Here is a 25,290-nt window from a genome sequence, read left to right as displayed (position 1 = left end):
TTGGGACATGATTATGGGGTGTGTTTCAACTGATACAGGAGGAAAAATGCCTCTGCACGCAATTGAATAGACCTAACCAATCAGAGAAACGAAATATGTAAATCCTGGTAGAACCCAAAACATCCCTCTTCTCAACAGTTGCTTTAATCGCTGATTTCTGATCGTTTTTGCTTGTTTGTTCGTTACTGTGCTGTCAATATTTCGTACAACAGACGCGATAGCAAAATCTAAGCATCTAGCTTCTCTATTTTGGGAATAAGGATTGGAGCAAGTCTCAATGGAGTGAGTCCAGACCGAATTTCCTGAACTCAAATTTTGAATTTTGAGAGCGGAGTAAATTCGAGCTGGCTTCCAGGCTAGCCTTTTCCTATAACATCTCACAAAGTAATGTGAGTGTGTAGTAGTACGCTATTACACTTCACATTTCCATACCTTGATAACTAAAATGACACACTAAAAGAAAATTAACAACATGTTTTGTTACCCACTATAAGACAACATCCACCTTTTTTACAGACACATACATTTACTCACACAGAAACATGCGCATGTTCTCTCCACTTTCTGGTTAGTGGTAAAGGAGGCCATCCACAGAGCGGGAAAAATAGCCCCCACAGATAAGACTGTTTACGACCTGAAGAACAAAGCCACTTTTATGACCTCTGATGTTGCTGTGGCTTAAAGAAAGGCCTCCCCCCTCATCAAAAGAACTGCCTATGAACAGAGAGGAGGGGGATGTTTCTCTTGTCTGCAGGATAGCTCTCTGTGTATTGTATGTGTGTACAGGTGGGACAAGAAAAATGAACCAAAGTAAAACTAAAGTAAATTTTAAGTATAAAGCACATTTAAAACCAAAGCTTTACAATAACAGAAGATACATATTCCATACAAAGCCCCTTCACCAGACTGTCCACCTTCCTCAGTCCTATAGGATCAACAGCTGTCAATGCACAGTGATGATGCTCCGTTTGCCAAAGGGTCCTATGAATTCAGTGACTTCAAATGCATGACCCTGTTAATCTGTGCACATACGTAGCAATGTCACTTACTACATGTACATATTCACAGGAACCGCTTATCGGTTTCTATAACAGCACATTCAGGAAAATCCCACTGTAACAGAGTGAAATAAATAAAACCATCATCCTCAGTTCTCACTGTTTCAATGGGGCCTCTCCAATGGGGTATACAGTATATATATACTGTGTGGGCTGTACTGCTACTACTAATTTGCCTGCTGTCTTGCACTGATGCATTGGCAGATTGGCCCACGGCTGGACATCTCAGCTCCATCCACCCAGGCCGGCTCTGAAACTCCTCCCCAGCCTCGGCTCACCACACGGTGGGTGTGAGGGCACCTTTGCCCCCTAGTGGTCCTTGTGTTCTGGTTGTGGTCATACTGGCGCTGTTCCCTGTAGGTGTAGAGGTTGAGTAGTGTGACTGGATTATTTTACACTGATAAACACAATTTCAAGAGAACAGGTACACATAAAATGGCTTCAGAAAACAAGAGTTGAAATGGGGGAAAGGGTCAATATATCCCAAACAGTTTACACAGAGACTCGATCATATGTCAATTATATCAAATTAAATGCATGGTTCACTTGCTCACTTCCGCCTATCAGTATGGCTTCTAGTCACTCTACTTCACACCACCTTAACTCTGGGTAACAAAACAGTAATAAATACATAGGAACATATTGTACAACATGTCTTATTACCATGTTACTACAATGGCTTCCATGCTCCATGTGTGGGAGTCAGCAAATAGGGCTCATTGTTTCCCCTCTTCTTCCTCCAACAAATAAAACCAGTCACGTTCCTGGCCATTGCTCTTTGGCATTGCCACCGCTCTCTCTGCCAGACAAACCTACGGGCAGATGGGGTGCTCTTTTATGGCCGAAGGGTGAGCCTGTGCCAAGAGCAGGCATCTGTTAACTGCAGCATGCAATGGCTAGAATAATATAATCTACAGAAAGAGACACATGGGTTTCTCCTCCAAAAGTGTGCAGTTTGCAAGCTCACTTTCGACTGTTCCTTCCACCTGTGTCCCTGCTAATGCTCTGTTGATTCATCAGGTGGTAAGCCAACGAAACAACCGCGGCCATTAACACGTCATGTTGTGATTCATTCTCTGAGAGGAAAATGTAGATGAATGTGTGTGTGGTCTTTTGAGGTGTAGGTGAGGTGTGTTAAAAAACACACACACACACACACTCAAAGAAAACAGCTGCGTCATCTACAGTATGTGTAGCCTAATTCTTTATAACTATGACAAAATGGCTGATACAAAGGCATGGTTAGATTCATTCACATGTACCTCTGACTACAATGCCACCAACCAAACAATAGCAGTGAGCCACCATTCTGCAGGTGCTGTAGGCGAGGCGAGTTGTATTTGTTTTATAATTCTTGATCTCTGGTTCTCGGGCAGCCTTTTCCCTCAACCTTGCTGGCCATCCCTCCCTCCCTCTGCGTGCGAGGGAGGAGTGTTCCACTCAGCGAGGTTTTCATTAACACGAGCCCTGCATGTGAAGCGTGGTCCACTGCCGTGTAATCGCTGGCCTGTAAATGCCAGTGGCCGCCTGGCTTTACAGGGCTGGCTGGCCAAGTCGCCCTTTTAAGAAAACCCAAGCTGATGCTGCCCCAAGTGTGTGTGCCCGGCCCCGGGCACAGGGTGGCTAGGCTTGCTGGAAACCACAGCATGCTGGGATATCAAACAATTAAACAGGCTAAATCAAATGAAATGTGTTTCACTTCAGCAGATAATTCTATCACTCCAAATATAATGCACATGCCTACAGAAATGATGTGTCCATGAATATGATATTTATTTATATTCTTAACATTAAAAAAAAGTTTCATTACCAAACCAGAGTCTGACTCTATTCCATCACTTGTATCGCTATCTGTAGCCAAAGTGATCAGGTGTGTGTGTGTGACAGGTATCAGGGCTTACTAGGCAGAGGGCAGGGAGTATGTCCAGGAGCAAAGAGTAAAGACAGAGGAAGGAATCAAAGAACAAGGAAAAACAGATCTGAAGGAACCTTGGCACAAGAATTGTTTGTTTCAGAGACCAAACAAAAGGCATACTTTGGTTAATGTTTCATGACGAGAGAGAGAGAGAGAGAGCGAGAGAAAGAGAGAGAGAGAATGAGAGAGAGGGAAGGAAACAGGAGTGAACTCTGAACCTTACGTCCCACAGTCCCTCATCACCGTGACAACAGTGTCACCTGAGCCACTCCAGAGGTCCAGTGAATCGCTGTGTTTACAGTGAATAATTCAGAGGGTGCGGCCGTCCGGAGCACAACAGGTGTTCTGCACGCATGGGAAAGACTGAGGGAGGGAGGGAGGGAGAAAATATGAGAGAGAAAGAGAGGGAACAGAAGCGTCAGCAATTTAAGAACTATACATTCGTAGCGGTTCCCGTATTGACTGGACTCAGAAGATCTACAATGGAAGGGGAAGTGGATGATGAGGATGGAACCTTTACCAACATTTCTCTGGCTGATGACTCAGGTAAGTCTGATCTGATGCTTGCTCTATAGCAGCGTGTGTGGCAGGTTCACCACACTTGAAGCAGAACACACCGGATGTGATCAATCCACACATGTGCTCCAATGTAAACAGGTTTCAAACCAGTCAAAGTAGTAGCCTACGCTCTCTGCTTCTTGGGAAAACGACTAAAATATGTAATGAAATCTCGACAGACTTCAGCAATATCCTGCTTAAGTGGACACTTTTACAAAATCACATAAAATACACCAGCCTTAAACATGGTGGTGTGGCAGCATGTATAGGCCCACTACAAGAGTTAAAGACTGCTGGTCATAATGGTTGTGTTACACTGAATAGATTGTAGGTTTCCCTCTCCAGTAGGTTTCAAGGCTGATGGATGGAAAAGAACAGGGGGTTGCTTCCTAACTACATCACTTAGAGTTAGGCCTAGTAGTTATTTCTGATGTGGCATATACAGATATAGGTGCATGTGTTTAAAAATAGGACGACAGAGTAAAATAGGTTTGCTAAGAACATGCTAGTGTACAGAACATTTAAATACTATAATATTTGTGTTGTGGTTAATCGGATTTCCTTATTTCCATGTACTTGAGGCTTTGCCTCAGAAAGAATATTTTGGCCAAAAAGACGATTTATGTTGACTACAAAATATAGGTCTGGCTTTGACAAAAATAATCCATGGAGTAACATTTTATCTTGTCTATGCTTTTGCCAGCTGTCTTAATGTAGGCCCTACACCCGTAATTAAAGCACATTTTTCCATTGTAAGCTGTGACCTTGCACTGAGGACATAAGGGACATAAACGCGAAGGCTGAACATAGAGATCATGAGGACATGCTTTTTTCTGAGTGTAAGTTAGAGGGTAATGTAAATCAAGATTGTAGAGTAGGCTAGACAGAATTCTCCAATGTTTCACATAGGCTAGCATGCCAAGTTACATGGCTGTTTGAAGTTTAGTCATCATCTGTTGATGTACATTAATATAACCTAAGGTGATCAAGTGACTTAAATTTGACTACAGTATTCGTTTTTTTTTAATTTTTATTATTATTTTAATGTAGGCGTAGACTATTATGAATTTAAGTGACATGCATTGATGATGGCACATTTTCAAATGGCTGACTGACCTTCAGCAATTGACAGTCCCATTTTCCATTAATATCCACCAGGTGGCACTGATTTGTCAATTCAAAACTTTCGATATGTGGAAGTCTTCGAATCATATCTGCGCTAATAAGTCTACGTTGTTATATATATGTTATATCAGCGACTAATATTGAATGATTATTGGAAATGATATATCACATGTAGTCCTATTAAAAGAATAGATGTGTATGTATTCAAATATTGTTATCACGCGACTCTGTCTCCATCTATCGGAAATACAACATTACACACCACACTTCAGTGGGATGAGGTAACGTGAACGTAGCTTGTGTTGTCATCGGTTGTGTTGGACGAATCAGTGTGTGTTGACTTGGGACGTTCCTTAAACCTTACGAGGATTTAAACCAACGGTGAGAAATGCGTTGTTTGTATTACAAACATGCCTACGAATATACGCTCTGAATTTTGACCAGTGAAATAACGTTAATGCGCTGCACAGATTTATCTAGAAGGAGCATATTTTGTCAGTATTACTGGCTAACTTAGCTAGCAATGGCTATCACCTGGGGTTAGCCACCCTGCTGGAAACAACATTTGGGAAAGGAAAGCTACGTTTAGCTATCTAGCCACACATGCTAGGTTGCTACCTATCTTACCTCAGTTTTTATGTTAAGTGATGGGGCATTCGCGAAGGCTATCTAATGGTCTAGTGCAGATGGCCAGTGTCTATGTGTCAACTTAACGTAAACAGCACCGCGAAGAATGATCGCTAAAATTATCTAGATTTGTGAACCGAGCTGTGCTAACTTTAGCTAACGTAACGTTATGCCCCCGCCCTAACAAGTTCTAAATGCTAGCCAACAAAAGCTACGGTAACATAGGATACTCTTTTGTCGTTTGGGATGAATGTTAACGATACTATTCTAATGTCAACGCCAATACATTAAGCTTGCTCTGTTAACAATTAGAATCTTTAAGTTTAAGTAATATTAGTCCATGAACCTGCTAACCTTGCTATTGTTGTTTGTTAGCAGGTGGCTAGCTTCGGTAATTCTAGATAGACCCAACATTAATTTACGTTACCCCATGTAGAATAGATAAGATTCCCCTCCCGTGTTGTTCAACTTAGTTTTGTAGCTGTTATGGATGTCTTGCTTAAATCCCATGTTTTAGCCCACATGGGTTGTTATAAAACTTGCACGTGTTTAAAGTTAAATTTTGTTGCATTAAAATGCGCTAACAATGCATTCCTAATTTAACGATCACGCCATTAACATTAGTGTTGATCTTGATTGTTTACGGTCGGCTCATATTTTGTCTTTTCCAGTTGACAGTGGTGCAGCAGCACAGTATTCCAGAAACGACAACGAATTCATCATGAACTGTGACTTGGATGATGGTACATGCCCCATTTCAAAGTTCACACTCTAAGATGCATACATATTCGTGTATCCTCCTGTCTGGTGTGTGATCTTCTGAGTCATTTTGAGGTGTCTGTTTTGTCCCGCCAGGGGACGTGGAGAACCAGGTGGAACTGGAAGAAAAGACGAGGCTCATAAATCAGGTGCTGGAGCTGCAGCATACATTGGAAGGTAATAACAGAGACGGTGGTTCTGAAGAGTCTGTGGCAAAAACATAACTATTGTCTAGAATGGTATATTGGTAGAGCATTAGACATACTGTAAACTTCCACTCAAGAGTGGATTTAAGTAACACATTACAGTACTTTAAGGTTTAGTGAGCTACATTGTTTTGTTGTGGTGGCAAGGCTGGTGTGACATCTACCTAGTTTATGGATGCTTCTACATTCGAGCATTCCGTCTCCCATGCCTTTACTGCTGCTGTCTGTCTTTTGTACTCATTGCTGACCTCTTCTTTCCTTATGCTCTTATGCTATTATGTACTTACACACTTTCCTAATGCACTAATGTACTATAGGTTATCGAATGGTCCATTGCGATGCATCAGGCCAGGGTAAATGGCTGACCATTCGGAGTCTGAAAGTGTTTGTGTATGAGATTGCCTAAAAGCATGTATGTATTGATTGCAGCATAGCAACAGTTGTCTGGTGGTCAATGACTATATAGTCCACTATAATATGGCCCAACATATTACATGTGGCTGAACCTAGTTTTACCACCAGCAAAGCTGTGGCCTTACAGAATAACACATAGTTTAACCACCTGTTTTTGGTTGGCTTTTGGTTGCAACGTCAAATGAATACACGGACACAAAATGATTAGCTGGAGCTTTAAAATGACTTGGCTAATAATCATATTTATGGCAACTCCCTTATATTTGTAAAAAATGGTCTCCTTTATTTGACGTAGACTAGGCAGAATTTTGTCTCTGTCCATACAATTGCATGCGCGGAACGCCTGGTATTGCATTGTGTAGCTCTTCTGTTCTGACCAAGAACATAACTCTTTTTTTGTATCAGTTTTCGATGCATCAGGCACATAGTACTAAATAGGGGCACAATATGTTGAAAATTGACAAAAAGAGTTCCTACAATATGTTCCTTTAACATGTTGCAAGTTAATTCTTCAAAGTAAAATATCACTTTATGGATGCACTGTGAAAAGGATGACATGGATGCAGTGGTTCCTATCACCTTTCTTGAATTTCCCCTTGGAGATCAATAAAGTATCTATCTATCTATCTATCTATCTATCTATCTATCTATCTATCTTGAAACATAAAACATATCGGTCTTTGTTATGATCTAAAGGTCTAACTGATCACCTTTGTCTCTCTGTTCGACAAGACCTTTCAGCCAGAGTAGATGCCGTGAAGGAGGAGAACCTGAAGCTGAAGTCGGAGAACCAGGTTCTAGGCCAGTACATTGAGAACCTCATGTCTGCCTCCAGCGTGTTCCAGACCACTGACACCAAAGGGAAGAGGAAATAGTGGTGAACGAATTGTTAAATGGTGGGGGAGTGATGGAACCTCCGACTTCTCTTATTCCATTCCCATTCTCGATTCCCTCAGCAGACTCCTTGGCCTCGATGTGAGACCCAGTTTACACAGTCATGACCCTCCTCACTCTACAGACATACATATGTCACTTGTTATGTTATATTTTGTATGATTACTGTTATTTATTATGTCGTTGATTTATTTTATTATTCTTTTTGTATATATGTTCCATAATGTATTACATGTGGGTAGAGCTCATTTTTTTTTGTTCTGATGCAAGACCAACAGTATTATTGTGAAATGGTTGAGAGAAAGTTAGTAGGAGCCTGTACAAGTGTATGTCCTATGTGCTGTGGAGTTAACCAGAGTTGGAATCAATCAAATAACCACACATGTGTTACATATTGATACTTGTTGAGGAATTTTAATTTCAACTTTAAGATCATGGTCATAAACGCTAAGGAGATGAGCACAGGATATATGTCTTTGGATGAATTGTGTGTTGTTTGCTGCACAAAAATGGCTAAGAATTGAGACTATTGATCTGATTTTCCAGACTGGAGTTCTCAAATATTTTAAAATTTAGAGGTCTCTATCCCACAACCTGGAAATCCCTACCCCCATCTAATCAGCATGTAAGTTGCAACAACAAAATTGCATGAATTTAAGATAGCAAAAGGGATCTTACTTTTAGAGTATGGTGTACAGAATTATATTTACTGTGGTCGCCCATGGCCAAAATTATACAGTGCACCTGAACCAGGTATTTTCGACTAGCCTTATATTAGAGTGTGGGTGAAAACCATAAAGGGACATTTGTTTCCCAAGCCTGTGTGGAAGAAATAGGGATGGGGATCGCACCTAGCCGAGCGGTTTCACTCTTCATGTGACTCCCAATGGTTTGAACGGGTCCACTTATTTCATATCTTAGTCTTCTGGATTTCAAGGGTGGACACGAGGTGTTGAAAAATGGCTGCCTCTACAATAAGATTTACCTTTTAGTTTTCAGGTGACAAAATTTGTGAAAGTTGTTTGGATTATTCTCAACACACGAGTCTAGAGGTGATGTAGGTAGCTCTAAAACACTACTAATCTCCTCTGTCCCATTCATTGTATGAAACTGCCTTGTGCATAGATGTGTACATTAAAACAAATATATTGCCTAAAACACTTTTGTTTTAATAAAATTGTATTCTTTGGCTTTTCACTGTCTTAATTTCATGAATTCTGACAGCTGAATGACCCCTTATTGCTTAAATATAAAGTGATGCTACAACAAAATTACACAAAGGAGAAACATTCTCCCACTGCAATAACATGTTGAGGGTGTTTGTTGTGTACTGTGATATGATAATATCTGTCTACCTGTGTGCATTCTTGCATTGCCAACATATTTCACATCTTAACACAACACAGACGTTGTAAGAAGCAGTGTTTTTTGTAAAGATTTATTTTCAAGAGCCACATGTACAAGTTTGCAAACAGGAATCTGCCTTGAGAGGCCAGAAACATGAACTAGAAAAAGCTGGAGGAAATGCCTGTACATAACACTTGAATTTAAAGAAAACACACCCTCTCAGAAGTGATCGTTCAGTACAGTGTGAAGGCTTCACATTTACCGGCTCAGTAACCAGACAGTAGTGGCAACATATTCAAAAGCCAGTGACAAAAGTAAACATACTAACTTCAACAGAACTGCATTTTCATAAAAAGAAACAATTTCTAAAGTCAGTTGTGTATCAGTACATCTCTTCATCATTGAAAGTAACTTAGTAAAAACATGACATCGACTTTCATTGAATAAGTTAAAAAAAAAAAAAAAACACATCCGTAGATTACCCAGAGGTAACTTTGAAAGCAACTGAAAGGCCGCTTACCTCTTTGAATATTCTTCACTAAATTTTTTCACATTTATTTATTTATTTATCCTAAAATGTGCCATTTCATCCATCTTCCAGATTGTGGACCTCATTGTAGAGAAACTGAAATTCAATTGTTGGTGGTGAATTCCAACTGAAGGATAAAACTCAACACCTTATAGAACTTCTATCTGAGCAGGAAGACTGAAGGGGGGGGGGGGGGGTGTGGCAGGGAAGGAGTTCAGCAGAATGGAAGGAGGAAGCTGAAAGGATGGAGCTGACTGAATCCAGGAGGAAAGGGGAAAGGGAAGGAGGGGGTGGGGGGGAGAGTAAACAGAAAGCCTGCATGCAGTTGGGTAGACATGAGAATCCACCAGAGACATGCAGAACGGAGAGGGGTGGGAGGGGGAGGGAGGAGGTAGCAGTGAGCTAAGTGTTTTTGCGGTCATCAAAGTCGTCTAGTCCTTCAGTCCTTCCGTACTCTGCGTTTCCTGACCGCCTGTTTGAGTCCGTCTCCAGTGATGTGGGCCCCCTCATCTGCCTCCTTCATCTGAAAAACACAAGATGACAAACAGACACACACAAGTCTTGGTGAGTAACACTGAACTTGAGCGGTGTTTTTGAAACATACATAGGGTTGTTGAAGAGATGAACTGCTCCGTTTCACCACACCTCATCATCTGATGCCGTGTCGTTGGACTTGGTGACTTCGTCCTCCTCTGCTCCGTCCGGGACGTCACCTGCAGCCTCTCCAGCAGCTGCCTCCGCCTCATCAAGCTTTTCTTCTGCAAATAAAAATCGTGTGACCGCCGGTCAAGGCCCTTGCAGGCTCAGTGCTCAAAACAGTGTAAACAACACTGTAGATAATGAAGTCGATATGAAAACAAAGACAAACAAATCTGACTGCTCACACAGAGGTCTCATCCAGCAGATTAAGAGAAAGATTCAATCAGTCAAAGCACTGGTGTTTGTGTGGTCCAGTGTTGCAACATGTGCACTAAGAGCCTCTGGTGAGTGTCTGTGTAAATTACCCAAATCTCCTTTGCCCTCAGCAGCCTCAGTCTCAGCTTCAGCATCCTCCTCTGCCTCATCCTCTTCCTCCTCTCCTTCTTCTCCCTCTCTCTCAGCATCTCCCTCAGCCTGTTCTTCCTCCTCCTCTTCCTCTTCTTCCACGTCTGCCGCTTTGGGGGAGTCGACCTTCTTGTAGGTATAGTCATCTGTTGCCTTCTGTAATAGAGAAAAACAAAGGATCCTTACCGTCACCTATTCAATGCTCACAGCTTTGCGTCGGTTTACCCCTCTGATATCCATTGAGTAACATCATGGTTTTGTAAAATTAACATGATTCATAACTGGGACAGCAGATGAAAACTAGCATTCATGGCTAACTAATTCTGGTACTTTCCAGTACATGGCTAATTTAAATGAGCATGTTATTTAATGTGTACGGTCCCTTTCAAATAAGTAAGGGATAATGTATGGAACGGCGGTCATTATCGGGAAAGTCCCGACAGGGTGAACCGGCCCCAGACGCACCACCGGAAAAAACATCTGCTTTCACTTTTGAATGAAGTTCCATTGCAAGAAGTGACCGGACTAGGCCTACTTGCTAAGTGATATAAAAAGACGTAAATCAGAAGCACAAAAGCTGTTGCCATTGACAGTGGTAATTATATGTTTCAGCGGTAATTACATGAATATATTTGACCGTAGAACGTTGGGAAATCCCATTCAAGTCAATGGAGTGTTCTACTAGCATTGTGAATTGCCGTATAATAAAATATAAACATACATTTAAAAATAAATAGAGATTATTGCCACACACTGGTCTAATGTAAGGAATTCGCTCCTAATAAACAATTCCATTTAATTAGACCAGTGTGCGGTGATATTCTTTATTTTTAAAAGCCTGATATTCTTGCATCTGGGACCTGAAAATGGCAAAACAACCAGTCCAAACAACCCCAAGATGATAAAACTGGAAGCTGGAGACTGGCTGGGTTTCCCTGTAAACACCCTCTTACCTTTGGCCAGCAGAAAAGCACACCCAGGCCGATGGGGAGTCCCACGGTCAGGATGTAAATGATCCACAGCCATGGCCGGTCCTCTGCAGCCAGCACCAGCTGACTCAGGATGCCGGGCTTGAGGACACACAGACACAGACAGGAGGAAGGTCACCAGTGTGTGATGTGTGTGTGTGGTGTGTGTGATGTGTGAGTGTGTGAGTGTGAGTGTGAGTGTGAGTGTGAGTGTGTGTGTGTGTGTGTGTGTGTGTGTGTGTGTGTGTGTGTGCGCTCTCTCACGCGTGTGTGTGCGCATGGGTCTCAGTCACACACCAAACACAGGAGGCACACAGATGAGATCAGGTATAGAACTCAACATGTCTGAGTGTGTGTGTGCGCGTGTGTGTGACTCCAAATCCATTCCATTTAGAAGACTTTGGATGAATTTCAGCAATAGCTGGTATGTTGAGCCTTTTTCAGTCCATGAAATGCAGATGCCGATATTGACGCCAGCATTGATATCTTTCATCACAGTACAGCATGGTTTCTCAAAGTGTGGTCCGCGAGCAAATGTGGTAAGATGAAGATGAAGGTTTTCTTATCACTGTTTCTTAAAACTGCCTATGCGAGACTCAAAGGCAAAGTTGAGAGTCACATAGATTAAGTGTTTGCAATATTGAACCAACTCATATATAAATCCAAACACTATTGTTTGTTTAAATCATCCTGACAGACAAAAAGTGATATTTTTTTTTTTTTTTGTCTTTGGTCTTAAGTCAAAGTAATACTGCAGTACAGTCATATAATTTAGTGTCCAATTCAAACACATTTAAGTGTACAGTGTCTCTAAGTACGTAAAAATAGGCATCTGTATGTCTCTCTGCGTGTGTGTGTGTGTGTGTGTGTGTGGTTACCTCATTGGCACTGGCCACCAGCTTCTTGAGCCCCCAGCTGTCTGAAGCCCACCGGTCAGCCACAGCCTTTTCTGAGGTGACGATGAAGTTGTCAAAGTAGATGTCCGACGTCATGGACCAGAGCTCCAGGCCCACCGCCCTGAAGGCACTCATACGGAAAGGATGCAGGTCCTCAAAGTAGTCTGGGTTGGGGATCTTACGGGGACTCCACGTACCCTGAACAATGCACATACAAAAGGCTTTGTGGACTTACAGTAGAATGAAAAGCACTTCTTGTGCATACCCGTGTCTTGGTGTCACGGGTACGCTGGTGACTACACCGCTCCGTCCGGCATCTTTTGCCTTGTGTGTCAATGTCTTGTATGTGGAGTGCTTTGGGTTGCACTCTGTGCATACAAAAATGCGCTATATAAATAAAAGTGACTTGATTAAATTGCTATTAAATCCGCTTAGAATTGTGACCTTGCTGTGAAAATTTGTTCAAAACTGCTGAATTCAAGTTAACTCTCTTTTCACAACATAGTTAATATGGGAGACTAAGTTAAGTTATGCAATCAGGCGGTATATCTAAGCTAATGTTAGAATACTGTTAGGATGTTGAGCTTAGCATGCTTAGTTACAGCTGTTTGTCAATTTCAACTAGGTTACTCGTGCAGGGCTCTATTCATTTTACTGACTCTTGCAAAATCCTGATGTAGATGGAAAAGTGTTCTCCAAGACTCAAAAGTGCTTGTCCCAAGGAGAAGCAGTACTACGGTTCTTTATTTTAACTAACTACATAGAAATCATTATGAATTGCATCCACACGTATGAGTAGCCTTTTAACTGTGTTAAAACTGCAAGGGTTCCTCCCTCACGAATGTGTTTAAGTGACAGGCACACAATAAGACTTACACACTACCACCCCCACTTACCACTTACACACTACCACTTACACCCCCCCCCCCCTCAGTGGGAAACACTGTACTGTCTGTGGTGGTTTACCTGGAAGTTGGGGTTATCAATAAGGGGTGCCTTCCACTTGCCCTTGTAGTGGGGGTTGTTCATCATGGGGGGTTTCCAGGCTCCACACCCTATGGCCATCTCACATGCGGGGTTGGGGATCTGAGGGGCCTCCCACTCTCCATCCATTTCCTCGTCCCTGGAGGAGACAGTTCAGAACTTCCTCACTACACAGCTACGGGGCGGCAGTGGCTCAGGAGGTAGAGGAGTCGTCCAGCACCTGGAAGCCCAACTCCTCCTGACCCTAGTCAAAGTGTCCTTGAGCAAGACACGCAAGTGCAGGTTGGCACCTTGCATAGCAGCCTCAGCCATCGGTGTGTGAATGGGTGATTGTGAGGCATGACATTGTAAAGCGCTTTGAGTGCCCAGGAGTTGAAAAGCGCTATATAAATGCAGTCCATTACTGCACAATCATCAAAAGAATTATGTGGAATTCTGTTCAAGCTGTATTGAACACAGCCGCACTCTTCCACTGTATTTAGCACATCGCCATTCGTGATAGGTGGTATTACAAGAGAGCTGGACTGGCACTAGCCGGTATGCACGATAGCTTCAGTGGATATCTGGACAACACACAACACTTAGGCATTTTTGTCATTATGGCAAGACTGTTTTTTCTTCTGTTTCTACTTTTAGGTAATTTTTATCGTTTTATGCAAACTCCACATAGCACCTTTAACGTGGATATAAAAGGTGGCATTCTTTCCTTCATACAAAAGCAGTTGGGTCTTCTGACTCAATGAGTCAAAGCAGTCGGATCTTTTGCCTTTTAGCCTTACCAGTCGTCTGGTTTCTCAGCGCTGGGGTCGGGCACCAGCTCCGGCTCGTCGTCCAACCAGTCCTCTGGCTTCAAACCGCTGGGGTCCTCAATCATGGCTGGGGCCTCCTCATCCCTACAGAAGGGACATAACGACAGACAGACTCAATTGCATCTATCTACTTAACAGCATCATGACATTATCCATCCATTCAACAAAATGACATTCATTGTCCTAGTCACGGACCTTAAGTGGGGTATACAAGTGGTATCACACTAAACGTTTTTAACTACAAGTTTCCTCTGAGGTTAGTAAGAACTGTACTGCTAGAACTGAAGATGAGAGAAAGACTCCAATGTAATGGCACACTTGTATTGACAGAAGCTAATTTGATTTCACCATAAAATGTAACGTGTAAACATTACCAAATGCCGTGTTTTGAGTTGGTCACCAAGTTGTTTACATGAGCTACGAAGTTGTATCTCTACTCGTTCAGCTCGTTTGAACTCCGAGTACCCTCAAGTTTAAAATTCCAAAATGTCTGCGCCCATTTCCTTGACAGCGGTCTGTTATCCTTAGCAACAGTCTGTTATACAGAAATATCAGACCTCCGAACGTTGGGAAGGCATATTCAAGTGAATGGAGCATTCTGCAGCATTATGAAGAACTGTGGAATAGGCGAAGCATCACTAAATCAGTCGTAGGAACAATAGTGTCCAACCTCTATCTGCCGCTATGTTATGACGTTTGTGGAAATGCGGTGTAACAATTCGTAACTGCTACTGCTATATCTGGTAACTATTGCCAAAAAGCGTTTCACCAGCACAACCCTTTCCGTTTAAAGAAGCACTATGCAGGTCTGGTTATTCTTTCGCTGTTTCTGGGTTTTTGCCGGATTTGGGCTCGCATTTTTCACCACACAGCTCCCCCAGAACGACTCAACCTGCATAATTAAGGTCATTTTTGCTAAAATTGTTGCATAGTGCTTCTTTAAGCATCACCAGCATTGTTTTAGCGTACCTGTTTACACAGACCCAGTTGGATGTTACCTAGTGAATGAGCACGGTAAAATGCTTAAGGATTTATATGTGTGTTAAAGTTTTCAAGTTTTCTGGAACACAGCCACATGGCACTTTCCCATTGCATTTAATACAGCCACCCCACCAGGGTTTCCTTTGTCCGGTAATTGCTGGACATTGGGTGGAACAAAAATGAAATGTCCGACAAAATTAAATATCTCCGGTCAAATTGTCCGATTTAAATTGGCTAATAATCCCTTCCCCCTAACAAAATCTGAATACTAAAGCAAAAATACACTGTCATTTGGCTAGGTTTCAAAAGAACAGGCTCTACCGAAAGTTATAAAACAACACGCATATGATGCATTTCAAATAAAGCACACGACTAAAACATGTTATAAACAACGAACAAATGAGTGAGACGGTTCAAACATGGTCAGACCCTGGCAGACTAGCCTTAAAAGCTTTTTTCAGAGGCCAGACGCATGGATGATGGTGAATCCATAACGCCTGAAGCTTCAGATGTCCGGTCAGCTCCACCACCACCAGAGAAAAAGCCTGTGTCGGGCGTATCGGTCGGAATCAGTGACGTTGGAAGTGGAGGTGTCTGAACCGCACTAAGACACTTATCATTTTCCGTGCAGACAGACCCATGGCTACACTGGACATGTTCTGTTCCAGGGCATGCTTTCTCTGTCTATGATCTGCAGGTTTAGGGCCTCCTCGACGAAGAGATTGCTGGTCCGCGGATAATTTGCGGCACAATTGAAAGGTATCATGGAACCGCAGACCAAAAGAAAAAGAAAGTAAACATTTTCCAGATGTTCCACAAGAGGCAAAGCATGTGCAGTGTGAGCATCTGCGTAAGTGAAACTGTTGAACCACTGGAGATATTGTGGGTAGAAGTAACAAACAAGGGTATTTAAAACAACGACTGAAGCGGATTCTTGCTTGTTCCTCAACTTGACTAATTAAGAAGCGAAAATAGGATATTTGACCAGCATATCATCTAAATGTCCGGAAGACGAAACCTCTGCTGGTCACTTTGGCCGGCACCATTTTTTTCAAGCGGAAACGGTGCACCACACATAGTAACACATGGTATTACAAGAGAACCAGCCCAGTGCTAGTTGATTTGCATGCTAACTTCAGTGGAAATCAACACATGGGCTCAGGTGTTTTTGACATTACATCAAACTGTTTCCCCACATTCTTTTGCTATTCCTAGGTCATTTTTGGATGTTTTAAATGTAAAAAATGCCACGTAGCACCTTTAAGGCCATCTCTTCCCCAACTGGCACTGCCGGGCAGCTGAGGAGGCCCCATCTTTAGCCAACAAGAGGGTCAGATGAGTTTCCCCAGTAGAGAAATCCTTCTAAAAGGATGCATTCTCACGGAGCAACAAAGTCGCTGTTAAGTCCACCGAATTGCGGATCTACACGATCGCTCAGTACTTTGGACTGTGCTTCCATCATCTCCAGACTGCAGTCTAGCAGGCCTAGCTTCTAACGTTAACGTTATCTCCAGACTGCCAGTGAATTCACCGGGTTGGTCAGTTGCTAAAGAACTTTGTTGGCATTGCATCGGTTGTAAAGACACAGCTCTGTGCGCAGTTTTCACGGATCATCATTGCACTTGGACATTTTCAGCTGGTTTGGAAATTGGACTAATTTTAACATTACTTTTTCCCCTTTTAAAATATATTTTCTTTTTTTTATTTGTTTTGTTGTCTGTCTTGTATGTCTTGGTGTAACGGGTACGCTGGCGACTACGCCGCTCCGTCTGGCATTTTTTTTGTATTTGTTATTTTTTAAATGTATTTGTCTTGTCTTGATGTCATGGGTACGCTGGCGACTATGCCGCTCCATCCGGCATCTTTTGTCTTGTTGTTATGTGTCTTGTTTGTGGAGCGCTTTGGATTGCACTATGTGCATGTTAAATGCGCTTTATAAATAAATCTGACTTGACTTGACTAAAAGGTACTCAAAGATGAGGACCGTTTCTGCGTCCTCATGTAGCCTTACTGAGATTGTTATGGTTAATCTTCCAGCAGAACTACACACATCTGTGTACGGAAGTTGAATTATATAAATTACAGGCCAATTAAGCCAAAGGCTACAAGAGTCTTGATCCATTCAATCAAAATCCTGCTCCTCTGGGAGTTGTAGCGCAGCGCTAGCGTCAATGTACTGTACCACCAATAAGCTCAGTGCCATGATGTAACCAAGGGCTAGGTGTCAAGTCCGACCTGAGGTCATTGAATTTCATGTGGGCAGCTAAGGGAAGCCAGTGGAGGTAACAAGGCCGATATATTGGTGCATCCCTACTCCCCTCATCTCCCAAAAGACTCCATAAGTCTCAAAAGCTTTCTCCTGACCCAAAGACCTTATCAAACTGATAGATCTTGATAAGACAGAACATGTCTCTCACCAAGAGTCTGTCAGAAAGAGACTGTGATCGAAGTTAAAAGTGCTTCAAAACAATCGGTCAAAGCCTTAATGAAAATACTGTACTGTGTAAAGCCTTAATGTAAAATACTGTGTCAGTTATAAGCACAGAGCGCCATCCTACAACTGAGGGGCCAACTTTGCCAGTTGCCACTGCAGATATTCTGGCAAGACTGTGTGTAGATATGACTCAATAATACTGTATCAGTCAGTCAGTTTGTTGTAAGACCTCTTTCTGTGTAAGCGCGAAACATTTGCGATGCGAAGACATTCCATTGCACCCAACACCAGAGGCACCTCAGGATCAGGAAAACACGAATAGCCATGACAGAGACAGCTCTCCCTGTATCCATTGTAAACGAGTTTTTGTTGACCTTTGGCAGTACAAAGCTATAGATCTAAACCATTTCTAAAAGAATTCTCACATACACTAGTGGGGAAAAGGACACAATAAGCAAAGCCAAATGCTCTCACCACCAGCCACACCCTGCCAACAACACTATCTACAATCCTCAGAGAGAGAGAGAGAGAGAGAAAGAGAAAGAGAAAGAGAGAGAGATCCTTTTCTGCAAATGCACATACAAATGCCGATAAATACACTGTTTCACTTTACCAGACGAGATTAACTCACCAGTCGTCTGGCTTCATGGCCTCTGGGTCCGGGATTTTGGCCCTCTCATCCCAGTCTTCTGGTTTACGGTCTTTGGGGTCGTCAATCTCTTTCGGTGGATTGACAGGAGGAACAACATCGTTGAGGAGGCTTCCCTGGTTCACGCTTGACTGGTCAATGAAAATCTCATAGGTGTTGTCAGGGTTTAGCACTAAGAGTTAAAAAAAAAGACATGTCAAACAAGCATGCCTCTAGAGTAATCATCATCTGCAGGTTATGTGAATCATCTAGGAATGATTTGCAGTTCCATTGAATAATGGACTTACAAAAAGCACTTCAGTTAACAGGTCATTGTAAGGTGGCCAACTCACCTAAGGTATAGAGGTGAGTCTTCCTATCTGTGTAGAACTTCTTCAGGTCTACATTTGCCCTCTTAGCATGCTTCTCCTCCAGGTCATTGTTAAGTGGATTCTTGTGCCTGAATATGAAGTGCAACTTGTAGTCTTCACCGCATTTGTCTGGCCCAAACATAATGCTATATGGTGTACGGTCATTAAATTGCTCCTGAAATAGAGAAACATGTGAATGAGGACAAACAGTGAACAAAGACCAAGACCAAAGGAACCTTCTAGGGAAACAGGAAACATCTTTACAGAATAGTATGGTGTTTTTAATCAATTAATACCCATTAGCCTGGTGTCCTGTGAGGAACTAGACTCAGTCAGATCAGTCTGAAGCTCATGTAATAACTAATGAGCTGGCATTACTCTCTCCAAACAAGACAGGAAAAAGGAACCTTTATCAGAAATAATATTGAACCTACCAAATCTAGATCTGCTGAGTCACTCAGCAACTTGATGTAAGCACCTCCACAGTCAATGCCATCTTGAAAGTTCACCTCATATCTAGATACACAGTAAAGGATTAACAACCTCTCTATATGCTTGTCACGTGGTCGGCATTTGGAACATTTTCTGCATGAAAACCAGGCTGAGGTGAGAGAATGTTCTGAAAGTTGCTGAGTGAAGGGAGTAATGGCTTACTGCTGTGTACTAGACTGTAATTTTTACCAATGACAGAATCAAGAACTATCTTTTCATCGTTTACCAAGAGACACAGACATCTGTCGGCAGTGGATTGCTAAGATAAAGCAAGATGTTGGACTATATATATATATTAGGGTGCATCAATGGGAAATTTTAATTTCAAAATATCAATTTGGCTGGCATTGCATTTTGTTCCAATTAACATAAAAAATGACTTTTGCACAGTTTTGAGTAATTCCATTTAGATTTAGGGGTGCCACCTAACACATGAACGTTGGCGAAATTTTGAAAAATGTTTCAATTTTTAGTCTAATTGCCAAAAGTTGACCTGAAAATGTTGAGTACAGTGAACTTTTATACAGTAACATGTTCTATAGGGTTATCAAAGTAAAAGTTGTTTGTTTGCCCTTTGGGCAACTTGGGCATTTCTCAGAATTCAACTTTCAAGATTCTCCATTCACTGTCCTAAAGACAAAATGAATGGAGATCAATGGGACATGTTCACGTGGCCTTACCCTGAATTCTGTGCAGCAGTGATGGATGTCGGACACACAATGTCGGACACACAAATTTAATTGACTTTATTGTTAAACACAAAGGGCGATACTGACAAACTTAAAAGAACAAACCCTCTCTAGTGGCTAACTCACTGACTAACAGGGCCTAATGGTAAGAGCTGACACTAACTAAACTCCGAACTTAACTGCTCAGTCTGTGCCAGAGTTTCTGCTCCACTGAGCAACATCACCAGGGAGAAAGAGAGGGAATGGAACCTGAACTCTGAACCTAGACAGTGTGTCTCCCCCCAGATATGTCTCCCCCACCCGCCACCCAAGAGTAACCGTCCTATTCAGGGATTAGCTTGGGTTTGCAGCGGCAAAGGTTTGGCTTTTGGTTGCGGTCATGTTCAACTCACACACACACACATAAACACACACATAAACATAAACACACACACACACACACACACACACACACACACACACACAAAGACACAGACACACACACTTACAGACACAGACAGACACACACACACAAAGAGACATACACACAAAGACACAGACACACACACACACACACACACACAGACACACACACACACACAGACACACAAAGACACACACACACACACAGACACACACACACAAAGACACACACACACAGACACACACACAAAGACACACACACACAGACACACACACAAAGACACACACACACACACACACACAAAGACACACACACAAAGACACAGACACACAGACACACACACACACACACACACACACAGACAGACACACACACAGAGAGAGACATACACACAAAGACACAGACACACACACAAACACACACAGACACACACACACACACACACAAAGACACACACACACACACACACACAGACACATACACACACAGACATACACACACACACACACACACACACACACACACACATACACACACACACACACACAAAGACACACACACACACAGACATACACACACACACACACACATGTTCTCCACAGCCAAAGAGATAAATAGAGAGAGAGAGAGAATAAGGGATACAAAGGAGAGAAGAAAGACACACCCAGAGAAAGCGGATGAAAAAAGGAGACAGGGCCAGATGTATGTTTTTGTGCCCACGTCAGGCATATTTCATTTGCAAAGTGCACGTAAAAGCATGGCGAGGTATGTACAAACAGGCTGCACTGAGGAAAAAGCGTAGACTGCCTGTCGTGGGAGCTGCAAATGGCTATTTGCGCTTTTCCGTGTCATGCATATGCATTCATAGGAGGGTCAGGGGAAAGTGGGAGTATCGCGCAAACACAGGAGACGACAAGTGCTAATAGCATTGATTAGGTATTCCGCCATATGTATGAAAACAGCGCATGTCTGTTTTGCGGTGAAAAACTTGCGCCTGTTAAAAGCAGGTGTAATCAAAATCGCGGTTGAATGCGTCAATTAGAGAAACTTTTAGAGACAGCTGAATAAGTATTCAGAGCATCAGTTTTCTTCATTGTGCAATAAATAGTTCAAGTATTTTTAAGTAGATTAGTAGAACTACTAGGCCTACTCTGTATGTCGCTGCTCGTTGACATTTATTATCATGTATGATCGCTAAAGTTTGTTTCTTTTTAATGTCACAATTGGTTAACTATTCAACTGCACTTGTGGGCATGCAATTAGCTTTGCAGAGGGGGCGGGGAAACAACTATATGATAGTAATATGTAATAACACATCCAACACAGATCAAGATCACCTCAAACAGAAAGATCACCTCAGTTTTCTTGAGCTGTAGTATTGTTTACCTCAGATCTCCATGGCGACCATTGAGCACTGTTAACCACTTTATCCAACAAAAACAGATGTGCGGTGGCACCCCTAAATCATAATGTACTGGAAAAATATTTTGCATGTGTTGTTTCTACATATATTGGAACACTTTTAGCACCCAGCCATATCAAAATTCAAAAATTGTGTTTTTTGATGCACCCTAATATATATATATATGATGTTTTGTTGAGTGCACCAATCATTCCCTTACCTCATATATGGGTGATTATGTAGCCCTCTATCCTACAGTATATAATAATTAATATATCCCTTTATGCTGATCTCAGGATCCGATTTCTTTCATCCACATCCATCATCGTGAACATTACTGGTTTTTCATCCAAGCCATCTGGATTGTTTTCAAAGCAGCTCAAATTGTAAGTGACATCGTAATTGAATGTAGTTCTACAGTTCTTCCCACCTCAGACTTTTTATCGCAGAGGAAATATTAGAAATGGCGACCACGTTACATAAGCATTTCACAGTTATCATACAGTCACCACAGCTCTCACTACTCTTCTCTTCAGAGCACCGGGGCACTTACTGAATGACCAGCGGCTTGTCTTCAAAAACAAACGGTTTGTCCAGCATGGCGGAAATGGCATGGTGCTTTGCCCGAGACTTCAGAACCAGACCCAAATCTCCAGGCACTTTATTTTCCTTTAGAGTCTCCACTTCCCATTTGCCTGAAGAGAGAATGAAAAAAAAAATCCTTCAGTGGATGTAGATTAAACAAACAAAACAAATAAATAATGATTAATTATTATAGTAGTTTCATTTTCAGAAATTGTGAAACAAAGCACTTACTCTGAAAGTGAAACAACCAATAAACACACATAGCAGAAATAAATCCCCATCACCCAAATTCTCGTACAAACCATCATATTTGGCAATGTCATCATCCACATCTTCTTTCATAGTTTTAGACAGGTGCCACCTTGAAAAGATGGACAAGACAAGTCAGAACAGTCCGTTTGAGATCATGCATGTTCCCCATTAGCTGAACTCTTACCGTCCCATTGAGCCATCATCAAACGTCTCAGCGAAAAACACCTCTCCTGTGGGAACTGGAGTCTTGTATGTTACCTAAGTGTGTTAACAATCAACATATAGGAGGAAAAATAAATAAATCTTTCACACAGCTACAATAACATTTAACATTCCACGCAATTAAGACCATGTACAATTACAAAGAAAATATGTTTTGTAGTCTCTCTTACACCTACAGACCTGGAAGGACACGTTAGCATCTGCCTCAGCGGCCTCCGTCTCTTCTGAATCTTCCACGAAAGCCTCGTCCTCTTCTTCTGCCTCATCGACCTCTGCCCAGGCTACCACGGCGACGGAGAGCAGGAAAATACACGTCCAGCTCCACCGCAGCCTCATCTTGATACATAAACGAAAAGCTTGACCTTTTTTTTTTTAAAGGTTAAACTATCATGGTACCATTTCTTGTGAGACCTTTACAGTATGCTAGCTTAACGTTATTGGTTTGACACCGCTGTAAGTGTAAACCAGGCTAGTGCTGAATTGCTTTGACCATCCCCGTTTTGTTTCGTATGCAAATGGGAACCCAACACCATAAACAGTCAAAATAATGAACATGAATACCAATGACAATACGTTACGTTCGCCATTTGTTGATAGAATGCTATGTGAGAAAGTGATTTTATATGGAAATTTGGCAGGCAGGTCATTCGCATAACGTTACCAGGGTTAACGTTAAGTGCGCTCCTGAAAGATGCTGCAGCAGCTTAACGTAACGTTATTAGCTAGCAAGCAAACTTACTTTACCTCAAGTTTCCTTACGATAACGTTCTCACATTCAGTAGCTGTTATACTGCACAACTCCAATTCTTGCTGAGCCAACTACCACGTCAGTGACGTTAAGCTCTAACATTACGTTAACGTTAACCTACATGATTGTGCGTGGTCATATATATGGTGCGTGGTTAATGTTAACTTTAACGTTAACCTAACAAGTTACATGGTACAAAAAATAGTTGAGATTAAATTCCACTTATTTCTGAACATTCAATGGTAACGTGAGTATGTAACGTAATTCATAACTAAGTTTATTAATACTGAATGTGAGTTTGAGTTTATTTCAGAGTTAACGTTGGCCTGCACATCCCTCAGAAACTGATGTTCTCATGGGCGCCAATTCAACCCGTTAACACGTCAGAGCACTCTTATCACGAACATACAAAATCCACAGCATAATAGTTGGTCTGGCTCAGCTACCAATAGTTAAAAAAGACAGTTATGTTTATGAGCTGTAAGTTAATGCACAAGAGGCTGCTGACTCTTGCACACTAGGCATGTCACCCCCTTCGCGGCTAGCATAGTATTTATGGATGCTAAGGTTACCTCAGTCCTCAATGGCTAACGTTAACGCTAACTAGCGTGCTAGCCAGGCAGCTAACGGTAGCTAACGGTATACCGATATCTGTAAGCTCACATTCTACGATAAGTCGCCAAAATGAAATGAAAGCTTTACAGAAACAAACCTTGTGCTGCCCCCTATATGTCCTTTTTATCCGGGACTGTTCAGATATGCGTGTCAGTGATTATTTTACAGAGCTGCTCACAGCCCACTTTGAATGAACACGCGAATGTTCGCGAACAGCAACCTTAGCCTAGTTCTACAGCCGACAGCACAAGTACGGCAGTGGCTCATTTAGAATCTATGCCGCGGCAAGCCGACCGCCGACTGCATGACTGTACTACAAGTACTACTTACTTCAAAATAAAAGTCTGCTCATTTGCCAGTCACCATTCTAGGTCCACTAATCTTACAATCCGTTGACATTCATATCACATCGTGTTCAACTAATTCCCTATCTGCATGCACAGCCTACTGTCTGATGTTTTCATTGTCAAATGTAAATGTATATATATATTGCTTCACAATGTTAAATCTACAAACGAACGGAATACCTAACAGGCTGTGTCCACAAGGTGGCACTGCTGACCATCAAAACACAGCGCCGTAGACAAAAAAGAGGAGGTCACGAACGCAACTGACATGCCCTTAAAGAAAATACAAAAGGAAAGGATTGTATGCATTTGCTAACCTGGTAACCATCTCAGGCCTGTTTTCTGAGTTACAAACCCTATAGCAAGTGTAGGAGGCACATCCAACTAATGAGTACAGCGGGCGGACTGTGACTGTACCTCAAACTTTATGCTGATTCGGTTATTATATGTGCATAAGCGCATAATTGAAGAGGGAACAAAAAAACCCATTCATAAAGCTAGATCTTTCCAGATGTCAAAGTATTCTGTGAAATTGTCATTAAAAGGTACGCCATCGTTTCATATCTGTTATGGCTTAAATGTATTAGTAGTGGTTGTAGTAGTAGCCTAGTGGTAGTAGGCTAGTAGTAGAATTACTATTACTATTATTATTATTATTATTGTCAATGCAATGTTACTGAAAGGAGCTAGTGGCCAAGCCTGTGGGAGAGGGCGTGGGAGTACTGCTCCACTGCAGTGGTGCTGTCAGTTGTAATGTAACACTGTAATCACGCCCTCTCCACCCCTTCTCCGAGACAGGTGGTCGGGAACGAACGGATGCCAGCAGCATCGAGGTCTCCCCTTTAGAAAAAAAGAAAAAGAACTTGACAGTGGCGGCCAACTACCCTGGCTTGTCCCTGATGGAATTAGAATGTGACCTCAACGGGTTGCGAGGCCGGGCAGTAAACGGGAAACTTAACAGAAGCAGTGGGGAGCACATTTTCACTAT

The 25,290-nt window shown here is 42.1% G+C and overlaps 2 protein-coding genes across 4 annotated transcripts; one reads left to right on the top strand and one right to left on the bottom strand.

Annotated features, from left to right (window-relative positions):
* The first annotated feature begins 3,395 nt into the window (after positions 1-3,395).
* Positions 3,396-8,751, top strand: LOC143134021 (short coiled-coil protein B). 3 transcript variants are annotated; one of them, XM_076294060.1, is made up of 4 exons: positions 3,396-3,519; positions 5,955-6,026; positions 6,139-6,219; positions 7,395-8,751. In XM_076294060.1, the coding sequence occupies exons 1-4, from the start codon at positions 3,456-3,458 to the stop codon at positions 7,535-7,537; spliced, it is 360 nt and encodes a 119-aa protein (XP_076150175.1). In that variant the 5' UTR covers positions 3,396-3,455; the 3' UTR covers positions 7,538-8,751. The 3 variants fall into 3 exon arrangements, with proteins under 3 accessions (XP_076150175.1, XP_076150177.1, XP_076150176.1); XM_076294062.1 differs by lacking the exon at positions 3,396-3,519 and adding an exon at positions 4,948-5,037; XM_076294061.1 differs by lacking the exon at positions 3,396-3,519 and adding an exon at positions 5,071-5,266.
* Positions 8,752-8,981: 230 nt separating this feature from the next.
* On the bottom strand, positions 8,982-24,205 carry clgn (calmegin). The gene is made up of 15 exons (XM_076294058.1): positions 24,053-24,205; positions 22,773-22,928; positions 22,555-22,628; positions 22,421-22,479; positions 22,087-22,228; positions 18,982-19,063; positions 18,530-18,722; positions 18,180-18,369; positions 14,104-14,217; positions 13,307-13,463; positions 12,323-12,538; positions 11,430-11,546; positions 10,437-10,632; positions 10,078-10,190; positions 8,982-9,955 (listed from the first exon to the last, which is right to left on the bottom strand). Exons 2-15 carry the CDS (start codon positions 22,926-22,928, stop codon positions 9,872-9,874), a joined length of 1,893 nt encoding a protein of 630 aa, XP_076150173.1. The 5' UTR covers positions 24,053-24,205; the 3' UTR covers positions 8,982-9,871.
* Between the last annotated feature and the right edge of the window lie 1,085 nt (positions 24,206-25,290).

Source organism: Alosa pseudoharengus, unplaced genomic scaffold (genome assembly GCF_046254945.1).
Source record: "Alosa pseudoharengus isolate Yale_2024_CS ecotype anadromous, Long Island Sound unplaced genomic scaffold, YU_APseudo_1.1 YU_APseudo_1.1_scf_2, whole genome shotgun sequence".
Classification (NCBI taxonomy): Eukaryota; Metazoa; Chordata; class Actinopteri; order Clupeiformes; family Clupeidae; genus Alosa; species Alosa pseudoharengus.
The sequence above is the reverse complement of the archived record's forward strand: the minus strand, read 5'-3'. Positions and strand labels throughout refer to the sequence as shown.